This window comes from Harmonia axyridis, chromosome 1, assembly GCF_914767665.1.
Source record: "Harmonia axyridis chromosome 1, icHarAxyr1.1, whole genome shotgun sequence".
Lineage (NCBI taxonomy): Eukaryota > Metazoa > Arthropoda > Insecta > Coleoptera > Coccinellidae > Harmonia > Harmonia axyridis.
In genome coordinates, this window is record NC_059501.1 from 19,776,844 (window position 1) to 19,790,126 (window position 13,283).

Sequence of the window (13,283 nt, forward strand, 5' to 3'; positions counted from 1 at the left end):
TGTATTGTTCATTGACTATCTTGACAAAGGTAAAACCGTTAACAGTGAACATTGCTTAAAGGTATTGGATCTATGGGGTGCATAAATTAAGATAAAACGTCCTCAATGCAACAGAAAAAATCTCTTTCACTCAGAGAACGCTCCTTGCCACACGTCCATGGAAACCATGGTCCAATTAAACGAATTGCTGGACCACCTAGCATATACTCCAGCTATGACCTTCAGTGATAACTGGCTTTTGCAGACCTCAATTGGATGCTCCAGGAAAATAAACTCTGGAACTCTTGGAAATTGAGAGGTGGCTTGGGACATGAAACTTCTGGAAGTGAGGAAGTAGCTTCCTTGAAGCCATCCTTGATACTGGAGTTCATTAGAACTCCTGGAACTGGAAGGCTAGCTGTAAATCACGCTATATCGAGAATAGCTCTGATGAGGGACACAATAGATCATTAGGTCGCAGTGGAACGAAACCCCCTCAATTAAATCTTAACCTCAAATCTTAAGAGCATGACTGGACCACATGTATCATTCTTGAAGGTGACTTATGTTGATGAATTAAATCATATTGAGAAAAAAAATGTTTTTACTGGTTAGGCCCGCGACTTACTTCCGACATACATTACTTTCCTTAGATCATGAGAAACTTCTGAACCTACAGTGACAGAAGACAGTTCAACAGTTGGAATAACCAAGAGTTGGATTAGGGTTTAATTTTTGTCTTCTTTTTTTGTAGTTTGTATTGGCGCTGCCACAAAAAATTTTTATATTTGATTTGCAATATTGTATTCATCAGAGGGTGAATGATCTGTGACATGCGAGTATTACCTCAGGCCACGCGATCATTTAAATGTATATGCATATATGCACTTGTATCATTGTGATGATGATGATAAATAAAATTATTAAATTTCTTTTACGGAATTTCTATCTATTATATCGATTTCTCAACATAAAAATTTCAGTCAACTGATTTCTCTTTGTCATTTCAGCCAGTACACATAGGCAAACTACCCGCGCTGACCGAGCTTTGGCTCGACCACAACCAGCTCCAGAAGTTGCCGCCCGAGATCGGGCAGCTACGCAACCTCGCTTTCATGGACCTGTCCGAGAACCGGCTGGAGTACCTCCCAGAGGACATAGCCGGCCTGGAGAGCCTCACGGACCTCCATCTCTCGCAGAACGCGATCGAATCGCTTCCGGACGGCATCGGGAAGCTGGAGAAACTGACGATACTGAAGGTGGACCAGAACAGAATGACCAGCCTGAACGCGAACATCGGCAAGTGCCGCAACCTGCAAGAGCTGATACTTACCGAAAACTACCTGGCCGAGCTTCCCCACGAGATCGGCAACCTGGTGAAGTTGACGAACTTGAACGCGGACAAGAACGCGCTCATGGGGATTCCTGAAGAGGTGAGATTTCGGAGAAACTAGCATGTATCATTTTACATGACCACAGAATTGTGGTCGGAAGCGCCCTCATGAACTACAGGTTTGAGGGTCCACAAACTTGTGGTCCGTATGAGCGTATTGTTTTCTACTTAGTCGTTACAAATCGCAGGTCGACCACGATTTTGTGGTTGGAAAGTGCCACTTGAGATAAGACCATTTTGAGCGATTTCTATCATTTTGTCTCGATGTCAGCTCGCATTCTGTGATGCTGTCCGTCCGTCCTCAAACATGATAACTCTAGAACCACCTAGAAACGTTAAAATTTTACGGTAGGTATTCGTTTGCCTCGTTTAAGTTCATTAGTGGAGAAAATTCTATTGGCTTTTCGAAATTTGAATGTAGAATGATAATTTCAAGCTTCATGCAACCAGAAGAAATTCACGATAAATATCGTACAAATTATCCAATATTTTCGTGAATTCAAAACCGGTAGAGTTGAGATGGGTCTAGATATAAATAACAATTTCAAGTTCGTCTAAAATTTCATTCTGATTAAATCATTGAAACCATAGAAAATTCAAAAAGAATTTTGGAAAATAAATAGCGAATATTTTCGTGATAACAGTTTCCATAGAAAATTCAACAGAATATAAAAAAAAACAATATTTCCGTATAGATCCAACTAGGTCTAAATTAAGTTTGTTTATTCAAAATGAAATACCATCTCATTTTTTTATTCATAGCTGTGGTATCTTAGGGCGCAATAGACGCATGAATAAACGAGAGCGCTTTGCTCAAATTTTCATATGCCGGCTTGTGTTTCAGTTCATTTTGATCCAATTCACCATTGGATGACCTTGAGTTAACTACGATTGGAGCGAGATAAATATTCATTTACTTATAAATTAATTCACAAGCAACAGATTCAAGTCTAAATATAGCTTTCTTAAATAACAGAAAATTATATGGATATTATACATTCCTCAAGAAAATACAGGATATAGATCTTTTTCAAAACCCACTTGAATGGTATGATTGAAGTATTTTCATTGATAAGTTTAAACAACGTATCTTCTATTACTCACGCAGCGTTTAAGCGTCATCTGTCTCATTTCTTCCGAGGTAAATGGAAGTTTTGCGAACCCTTTTGTCATAAAAACATTTTTGGTATCCGAAATCAAAATTGATCCTCCAAATACATTCCAGACAATCTTTGTGAAAGCTTCAAACTTCTTATCAGATTCTGGAGAAATTTGGTATGGGTGTCCAGTTTCGTTCTATACGAACTCGTGCTTCAACCTTGCGCATGCTTGAACTGATATTACTTGGACCTCTATATCTCACTTTATACTAGCCCGATTTCCATTAAATTTGGCATGGGTCATGCGGGTACTCGAGTTCAACTCTACCGAATATGCAGTAATCATTGCGCAAACTCAAACCTGGCATTTCCTGCGTTATGCGCAGGACGATTTTAATGCAATTTGGTATTAGGATTAAGGATGGGTCGTTCGTTCAAAGTGCTTCAGTTTTTAGCTTATTATTTTCAGTGAGTATTTCGATTTGTAGGCTTTTTTCTCTCAGAAATATTCGTGTTATATCGTTTGAAAGGAAATTTCATTATCTTTCGATACATCTTATGATATGCCGGTCATATTCCATTTGAAAAAACGCACTTTTTATCATTTTACTAGTACTATATCTCGGAGGAGTCTCAGTATAAACAACCCTCTATGATTTGGGATGTATATTATTACACGTAAATGATACAAGGGATATTTGTAATCCATGCCCGAAATTTCAGATTTCTAAGATTCCAAGTACGGAAGTGTTGAATGTTTGATTGAAGTAGAAAAAACACGAAAACCGAAGTATATCAATCAATTACTCTAAAAACGCTAGAGATAGAGACAAGGAAGTTAACATAAATAATCAAAAGTCTGCGGAAAACCTGAAAAAATCTAATAATATACATGGTATTCTATTCGAAATATCGAAGTTGTCAGTACTTTTTGATATAAGCGGCAACACTGCAGCGCTGAAAATATTTTGGATAGCAGTAGTTTCTATCCAAAAGACCCCCGACCCTGTGTATGATATATTTTTAATACAGTTCCCCATTTTCTTTATGCATATAAGTTCCACATACCAATTCATTTCCTTTTTCCAGATAGGAAATCTGAAAGAACTGGGCGTGCTGAGTCTGCGCGACAACCGACTCGTCCTGCTGCCCGACACGATCGGCGACTGCATGCGTCTGCGCGTGCTCGACGTGTCCGGCAACAGACTGCCTCACCTTCCCTACAAGCTGCTCCAGCTGAGTCTCAAGGCCGTGTGGCTCAGCGAGAACCAATCGCAGCCCTTGCTCACCTTCCAGACAGACACGGACCCGGATACGGGAGCCACTGTGCTCACCTGTTTCATGCTGCCGCAACAGGAGTACCAACCGACAATAGGTGAGTTCAGTGGTCTTGGTGTTATTTCTATACGATTGTCACCACGGCTTCGCATCTATGTTTCCTTCACGTTCGAGAGGAAGTGGTTGGTTGCTGAAGGTTAACCATTGTGGAAGAAAAAATAATAGTATGGAATTCCATCGCATTCAAAATTCCACAATTCATAACAAAAAAAAAAAAAAAACAACTATCCATAATAATGGATTTACCGAGTTGTCCTATTTTGTTATGAATTGTGGAATTTCACTAATTGTTCAGTAGCTTCTGTATTTTTATTGCTTTGGCTAGAATATTTTCATCAGATGATGATGGCAATTTGTCTACTATTGCATTTTTGGAACTTCTTCAAAATATTATGGTCTGAATAAGTATAATCAGAATTTCATTAGAATGACATGTGCACTCCAACCACTTCCCAATGATTGTTTATTCCTCTGTTAATTTCTCATTGAATCATATTGCTTATGGAATCAAAAGAAAATATGTTAAGTCCTGTTTATGGGTATAATTGTAGCAATTTGTGTGGTAGCAAGGCATTTCGAATATTTATTTATTTTTTATTGTATATTATTGCAAGATTCGCATGTTGCATGAGCCGAATTTTTAAGAATGTCTCATAAAAATTCGAAATGTCTTTTTATGCTGCTCCCATGCATTTTGCGGCGGTATGTATGAAAGCGTCGTTGATGTTTTTGAGATTGGATGAAAGGGGTATTGGCGTTTCCCAGAAGAAAGATGTTTGACAACTGATTGTTCATCGTTATTGGTTTTACACCAGATGGAACTTCTCAAAAGAAGCTCATGCAAATGCCATTAATTGAACTTCGAGTTATTGTAGAACTTATTGAAGTGAGGAATTAGCCTCCTTGAAGCAATCCCAGGTACTGGAGTTCATTAGAACTCTGGAACTGGAAGATGAGCAGTAGATCAAGTTATCGAGAGGATAGTTCTGATGGGGGCACACTAGACAATAAGTCGCAGTGAAATAGAACCCCCTGAATTAAATCTTGAATCTATTTCGTTATATTAAGGGTGGTACCTTTTCAAATTGGCGCATTATACAGGGTGTTTCCTAAACATGCGGCAAAAATTCAGGGGATTGTTCCTTGGACTATTTTAAGCATGTTTTGTCCTTGGATGATTTTTGAAAAACCTCTTTGTTTCGAAGATACAGGGCGAACAACATTTTTCATATTTTTAAAATTAATAATAGTTTAAATAAAAATGCGTACCGCACTGTGTTTACTAAGTAGGTACAATTTATTTTTAAATTTGTTTAACAACATTCCAATTACTAAAACGGCCAGTTTTTTGACTAAAAATTGATAAGTGCAGATGGTAAAGGAATACAGATTAAACACGGTTTTCATTTGAATTCGTTTTGTGATGTATTAGCAATTAACATTTTATCTTTGACTATTATGAATCGCTATACAAACACCGAGATGACTGACATGCATTTCATTTATGGACTTGCTGATGGAAATTCATTTTCATGTAATTTTTCATAATAAAATGTTATTATCTGAAATTTTGTTTCCCCTATATCTTCGAAACAAATAGGTTTTTCAAAAATCATCAAAGGACAAAATATTCTTAGAATAGTCCAAGGAACAACCCCCTGAATTTTTGCCGCATGTTTAGGAAACACCCTGTATATAGAGCAACTGCCTAGACAGTCTTAGAACTACATCTGGGCAGTTATGAATTATCAAGAAGTTCTAATCAAAGTTCTAACAGCCGTTAGATTTCCCGATATCCATTTGGGATTGTTAAGCAGGGAAATACCTGCCTATATTGAATAGGATCAACTGCATGGAATGGGTGGATGTGTCCCTGAAGCCCTCCTACCAATGTTATCTTCAATTATTTACATTACCTCGACAGAATAGTTGGTGCCTCATCAGAGGTTAAGGACTACTCTTCTGCAGGATGACTAATTGCAAATATAAATGTTTGTACCTATTAGATACATTTCTGGTGGTTCTAGGGAACCAAACTCAAAAACTCTCAACGACGCCATGTCCAATATTTGTTTACAGCATACTGTCTTCATTCAATACTCAAGTTTATCCCAAACATATTGTACATACACTCCTAATAACCATTCATTCCTCACGCACGAAGAAGAAGCATGGAACAAAGTTGAATTATCGAAAATAGGGTGTCCCTTGTCGCCGCACTTGAGTCCGAAGACCTGGCGCATAAGCCGAACATTGAAAAAATGCCAAGATCACCCGGGAAGAACTTTATCCCATGCCCTTCTCGCGTCCTCATACTCGCACGATCTTCACGCATTTATCAGCACTCCTGTTTTGTCTGCCTGTGTGCGCCGATTAGCTTCTTCCGATGGCCGCTTGTATCGCTGCAACTACTCCTCCGGCCTGTCTAACGGAACCTTAACCGTTGCCACAGATGGCGGCAACTACACCGACGAGGACGAGGACTGGGAGGAGAAGGAGGCCAGCAGGACCCACTCGGTCAAGTTCACCGATCCGCAGGACCAGGACAACAGAGAGGTAGGATATGCCAGTAGTACTTTGGATGTGGTGAGGTGGTTCTTCGCGCCCAGAAACCTGAGACGCCTGGCGTCGCGGCTGTTTTGTTGTCTGATGCGCGGCTATAGCCTCAGAAGGAGCGCCAGCTATTACACGCTGGACGCCGTCAAAGACTTAGAGACGATAGTTTGACGGTTAGTGGTTAGGTGCGCCTTTCGTTTCTTTGGCTACTAGGTGCCCTCGAAAGCTGGAGGGTCGTGGCGACTTCTAGAGGGATGAGTACCCAAGTTGGCTTGACCTACGAAGGATAGTAGGAGATCATAACGGAGAATGGCTGCTTTTGCAAGTTTGTTATTTTGCGGATTGGTATAGCTGTTTGAAAAAGATTGAACTAAAATTCCTAAGCTATACTTTATATTCAATACATATTGCTGAGCCTACCGATTATATTGCAAAGATCTCCGTGTAGAAATCTGCTGAAATTGTACGCACACATGCCTATTTTCTCCAACACCAACATTCATCTCCTAAAAGAAATGATGTACCTAATCATTTGGTGATTGGCGAGAATAATTTAAATCAGATCTGATGTGTTGGATGAATTACCCCCGAGTCTAAGACCCACTGACAAGCGTTTGGATGCGTTCTTATTGCCTTCACTATCGAAAATGCTCGGAGTCTGCAGATATCGCGAAATCTCTTGTAATATAAACTATCCAGTTGGTGTCTATGAGATATAAGGGACCATTACAGGTTTTTAATTGAAAACTGTTTTCGGTTCACTATTTTGGTTCATTTATTACCAATAATGAACGTTTGAAATCGGCCAAGGAGGAAAAAGTTTCAAAACGCCTTGTGAATTTCACTGTTTTGGAATATGAAGAACACAAACATTGAATAGAAAAATCTCTGTCCGACGTCCATAGATTTTCTTGGAAAATGTAAGAGCTATTTGAGTAAAAATTGTTATGCTATATCGCATTGATAATCCGAGAGTACGATTCATGAATTTTCAGAGCAACAATTGAAGGTAACAAAATAATAATATTTTTTTGGAAATTTTGGAACCTTAATCATAAAATGAAAATTGGAACGATCATACCTTATACATAAATTGTACAATGAAGTCCTAACAAGATAATTATTAAAAATTAAAATGAAATTGAGTTCCAATGAAACCGTTTCTCAAAATTATACGGCTTATAATAATGACATTTGAACATGTACTTCAATGATGCTGAATTCAATATTTTTCGCCGTTTTACAGAAAAAGAATCCAATTCCTAAATGATTTGGTAAAAAATTACGCAAAATTGATTAAAATCAGTTGTACGAATCGACTTAAAGTGAAGTACCATTTTACTCCCGAGTCGGGAACGTACTGACAAACGCTGAGAAGCGCTCTTCCCGCCTCAACCATCAATTTCTCTCGGACTTCTATACTACTACTTGAAAGAACCCATCGCGACTCTTTACTTTTGACGTAACACATCCTGAATAGTTTCTCGTTGACGCTTTCCAGTAGTCATAAAAGCATTATCATCAAACCTCATTGTTGCCAACAAATACACAACGAAATGCAGATACCACGCCTCGCCGTTGCACAACCAGCAATCTCCAACGACGTCAATATCCGGGGTATCAAAACCAATGTATATAACATCAGATTGCTTTTCCGATCGTTCCTCAATGGAGGACTCAATTTCGGAAGTTTAATTACGATACCCCCGCCTCGAGTTAAACGCCACCGGAGCCGGCTTCCGACTCTGTACAAACTTGTCGTTCCCGCCTCCCCCGGAATTGGATCAAAGCGTATCTCGGAAGTTTTCGAATCGAATATTTGATGAGACCGATCCGGCAGCCATCGCTTCATCCGATTACCTGCAGCTAATGATTCTGTTTAAGATTGAGATCACACGTAAGGGTGGTTGATGCGATTGGTCTCGGTTAACTAAGGTGGTAGACCCTAGATTGCGCCTCTCGTCAAACATCACTATGAGTTATCTTCTCAGCAGTCGGCACGATTGATTAGTATTTACCATAGAGTAATAAATATAGATAGAGGGAGTATACGCAATTTTCACATGCCTCCAACATGGTTTTATTACGTTGTTAGATTGTGATATATTTTCAAATCCACAATTTTATTATATCGTTATGAATGTATATTACAGTGAATGACATATATTTATTCGAGTGATTCCCGAGATTAAATATGCAAATTTGAATATTTGGAATCCGATATTTTTCCTAATTGTCGAATTTATAATAAGCAGAATATTTATTATTTTCTGTATCTACCTGCTGAAATCCAAGGTTTTTGCTCCCCTAGTGTCATCGGTTGTTTCACGTCGTTTGGCGCGCTTGAAGTTTGTTTTCTGAATTTCTGATATATTTAGGTATGCATCTCAATATATTTTGAATTAATATGAAACGTTGATTCTCTATGGGACATAAGAAGTGCATTCTTTGTGGAGAAACTCACGAATCGAGTGAAATATCGTATCACTGATATTTTCTCATTTCCGCGCGCTTCATGTCAAATTTGATAGTTTATGTTGAGGACAAAATTTGCTAACTGAAAATGACATATGCTCCTTCTATCTTTGTTTATTACTCTGAGGTTTTAACTGTAATTTTATAAATGTTTTTGAGTTGAAAATTATCCAATTGTTGAGCTCTGGGTTTTATCAGATTTCTGGAAATTCCAGACATGAAATCAAGGCCTTATATGTATTTGTCACCTGTTCAAATGGCGGAATAGGCTAGATAACATATTACAACATCATTCTAAAGCGTCTCGAGGAAGGGTTACATCATAAAATGTTATTCCACGTATGTCTATGGGTTACACTCAAAAGTGATGTCTTTCGATCTGAGGGGTATTTCAGATAACATAGCTGATTGTCGCATTTCATTGAAAATCTTATTAATCTATATGTTTAAATTGAAACAGAGTCATTTTTGTAGAATTTTTTTAACATATATTATTCTCTGAGGACACTAGTTCCTAGATTACTCTCATCCAAGCGATTTGAGCGCAAACTGAATATTTCTACCAAGAAACAAGGGTAGGATAAACCAGCCAGCCGAAGTAGTCAAAAACACGAAAGGGTATCCTAACTTCCTCCGATTATAATCTTGAAACGGATGAAGTACATCTTGACTGTGATATATTGTCAGGCCTGCCTTAATACACCTAGATTCAATGGTATCATGGAGATCTAGACTCTCGGAATTTATTAGCCTTAACGATATTGTTAATGTGCCCATGTTGCGCAATCTTATCTTGGTTTAATGTGGACCAATCTTATCGTGGTTATTGTCACGGTTGATATTCGAGTGAGACATGCAATCGTTTTGGGTTAACAGAACTATGTGTGATTTGGTTCGTGAATATCTCAGAATTTTCATCGTGGTATGCGCAATTCTTTTATTTCGAAATATAAATACTTATGTTTTTAAAGGTCTCAACAGTTATGAAGCTTCGAAATAGAAATGGAAGGATAGGATCAATTCAACGGAAAATATTGAAGCTGTTTGCAAGAAATATATGATACAACATCATATATTCATATATAAATAAAAAACTGAAATCAAATTATCAAAAAATTGATAACTTTGTGCCTATTCCTTCACAATAATATATCTTTATGATATATTTGTTTTTTTTTTGTCTTGGAATATAATTCGAATTCTAAAAATGACAAAATCAATAATCAACCATAAGAAAATTTACCAACTCACTCTTCCTCTAGTACTAGAGGAACAGTTATGTTTAGTTATTTTGAAGTTGCTCAATTACAATTTTTGTGAAGTAGATATACAAGTGGTGAGTTGGTAAATTTAGTAATTTTGTTGAACTATAAGGCATTGATTATCCAAAATGTTAACCGTTTACCTTATTTGTACAGTTTTAGGTTTTTTGAATTTTTTTTGATTGATTATTAATTTTGTCATTTGATATTTACATTGAATATCCTTCATCAAGTAGACTCATCAAACCTTTATAAAACCAAATTTGCGAGTCATAAGATATAGTCAAAATGTTCATCATGAAATCATGAGAAAAGCTCAAAAAACAATTATTACATTTGCAAGCACAGCTATCCAGAAGTGATCATAATAACGGAAACTTGCTTCTATGAAAGAGAATGTAAATTTTCCAAGTTTGAAGATTATGCCGGCTATTTGAACTGCAAAAATTCAAGGGATCGAAGAACCTCAATATTTATAAGAGATGATATTGAATTCGATGAAATGCAAGCAGGTTACACATATTTCGTTTATATTGATCTTTCTTCTAATATTATATTGTTGAACATTTTCATTCTACGGGAACAATTGTAGATTTGTAGTATTGAGTAATAAATAAATCATTATAGACTAACATTTATGGGCTTAATGTGGAGATTGCATCAAACTTAACTAATACAGCTTTCGATATTTTCATTATCATTTTTTGCTTTTTCAAATATGTGACAGTACTCTCAATAACATGATTTATGGACTAACTCAATATACAGCCGCTATCAAATAAATGGATTTCTTTCGAAGGTTCAACAGTCAGATTGGCCAATTTTACGTCATATACCATAAAACAAATTTATCATCATGGCTATGTCGTGTTATGAAGGCGATAAAGGAAATGAGAGCATTCCACTTTTCATGTTATTTAATGAGTAATGTGACTCACTGTATTATTTCCACTCCTTGTTAACAAGGAGAAATGCTGAAAACTCACAGTTTCATAGATATGTTGTAGTAGGTTTTCGTAGAAAATATCGAAATACTTTCTGTTGAATCATGTTTTTGAAATTGGTTCACCTAACAACGAATTCGTTGTAAATGTTTCCTGGAAAACCCCACCACAGTAGTTGATAACCTCTGCCAGTTGGAAAAGTTCTTCTTCAACTTTTGGTTGCCCAAGTTTTTGCTTATTCTGGTAAAACGCTTATGAAACGCCGAAAATTACGTTCAAAGTTTCGAATTCAGCAAAATATTTTGAACTTTCTATAACTCATTTTAAATAAACCAATAAAAACCGTGAATTTCAAGTAGTTACCACGTGATGAGTGAATGAAACCCTGACCAATGTTGTATAATCGTTTTAATGTTATGCCTCCAGTCAAAAAGTGAATATTTTCTTGGTGACGTACGCCAAAAAGAATTAATAATAAAGTTTCGTTGAATTTTTATATATATATAGTCATAAAGTGTGAAATAAAAACTTTCTGAGCTAATCAATGGAAAGATTATGGAAAAAATGAGAAACGTACATAATCCATCCACCTCTAATGCCTCCAGCTGTACCAAAACTACTGATTCCCAAATCAGAAGTAAATCGAATATTTTCTATGCTCTTGTAAGTTTATAATTTATTATTAATCCAAAAAGTTAGGGTTTCAAAAGTCGATTTTAAACCAATTGAATTCAAGAAATAGTTAAGACACAGGCAGTTTATCTGAATAGTAAATGTGCAGGAAGAACTAATCAAGAGTTGTCTAATATTCTTCAAATAAAATGATAATATTATGTTTTATGTTCTTCAGGTGCTACATCATGTTCAATGAACCATATTTCTATGAAACTTTGTTATTGGGTTATCGGATTCTAGAGTTGAGCATAAGGCTCTAGTTATGGTTTTCATTTTCAATACTTGGATAGTCGAAAGTTTGTTAGGTCAAAATAAACGCCATACTCTAATCAAAAGGTGTCAAATCGTAAAACTGTGGCGGTCAGTAGTTGAATTCTACTGGTTTAATATAACTCTGTTGTCGTCAACTATTGTACAATATCGTTGACGTTAACAAATCGAAACATATTCTTAGATATATTCATAAGACTTAATCTGTAGCCGTAGATTAGACGGGATTAAATTTTCGTAAATTATTCTACGTCATCGCTGACGTTGACGGAATGGAAATGTATCGCTTTATATACAGATTACTTTGTCGATATTGAATGTAAAAATTGTTACCGTAAAGTCCTAGCTTTTGTAATTTTGAAGTTATGAATTTTTGAATAAGTAATTACAACTTAAACTTGAAAGACCTTTGTACCTAGGATTAACGGTCCTAAGATCGACATGAAAGACCTAGGTTCGAATACCAAGATCTAAGATTTTTTTCATTTTGTGAACTACTTTTTTATTATTATAGTATTATAATTTTTTACTTGACTAATACTACTAATAGTTATTGACAGTTTATTGTCGTCTGTCATCAGTTTCGAGAAATTCGTTATGATTATCGAAAAAAGGTCAAACTGAATCTGAAAGAAACATACTAGAATTCTTTTATCGAATTCAACTTTTTAAAAAAAATTTAAAACATACAATATTTTGGCATATATTTTCATATTTATTCGTTACTTATGTCTACTTATTTATTTTTTCTTCTAGATATTCATATTAGTACATTTTATTTACATAGTTTTATTTTTACACTATTTGTTACAATTTTATCTATACTTCGGCCAGTCTTTCTCGAGCCATGTCGTAGTTGTGCCCTCTCACAAGGGATTACGGTATTTCTTCCCGAGATCGCTGGTGGACTTCATCAGTTCGGCTATCCAGCAATCTCTGCCCAAGACACATCCTCTCACACCATCGTGAAGAGGCAACTCTGCATAAATTCGGAGATTCTTTATGAACACACCGATGCCTTACTAGAGAGTGACGTTAAGCCAGCAACGCCACCTATCGGGCATTCAGAGTCACTACAATACATTTTATAGTTTTATCTATATTACTTCAATGTTATGTATATTTGTAAAGTTTTATTCATAAATATTCTTTTGTTTCGCTAATATTTGTATTTTTTTCTATGATTTTATTTCTGTATATCAATCGTAAACTGCTGAAGACCGTAGTAGTCAATTCCGAAATAAAATGAAAATCTCCATCGATCGAATGGCCTCGCCACATGGAAACGATA

The 13,283-nt window shown here is 36.3% G+C and overlaps 1 protein-coding gene across 14 annotated transcripts in view; it reads left to right on the forward strand.

The window, feature by feature from the left end:
• Positions 1-13,283, forward strand: part of LOC123682733 (protein lap4) — a 144,748-nt gene that overhangs the window by 48,173 nt on the left and 83,292 nt on the right. For 12 of the 14 annotated variants that reach the window (XM_045621505.1, XM_045621512.1, XM_045621534.1 and 9 more), the window contains exons 4-6: positions 990-1,412; positions 3,562-3,847; positions 6,188-6,366. In XM_045621505.1, the coding sequence (XP_045477461.1) occupies positions 990-1,412; positions 3,562-3,847; positions 6,188-6,366 (888 nt within the window). The remainder of the gene's footprint in view (positions 1-989; positions 1,413-3,561; positions 3,848-6,187; positions 6,367-13,283) is intronic. The other 2 variants (XM_045621518.1, XM_045621581.1) reach the window with 1 other exon arrangement.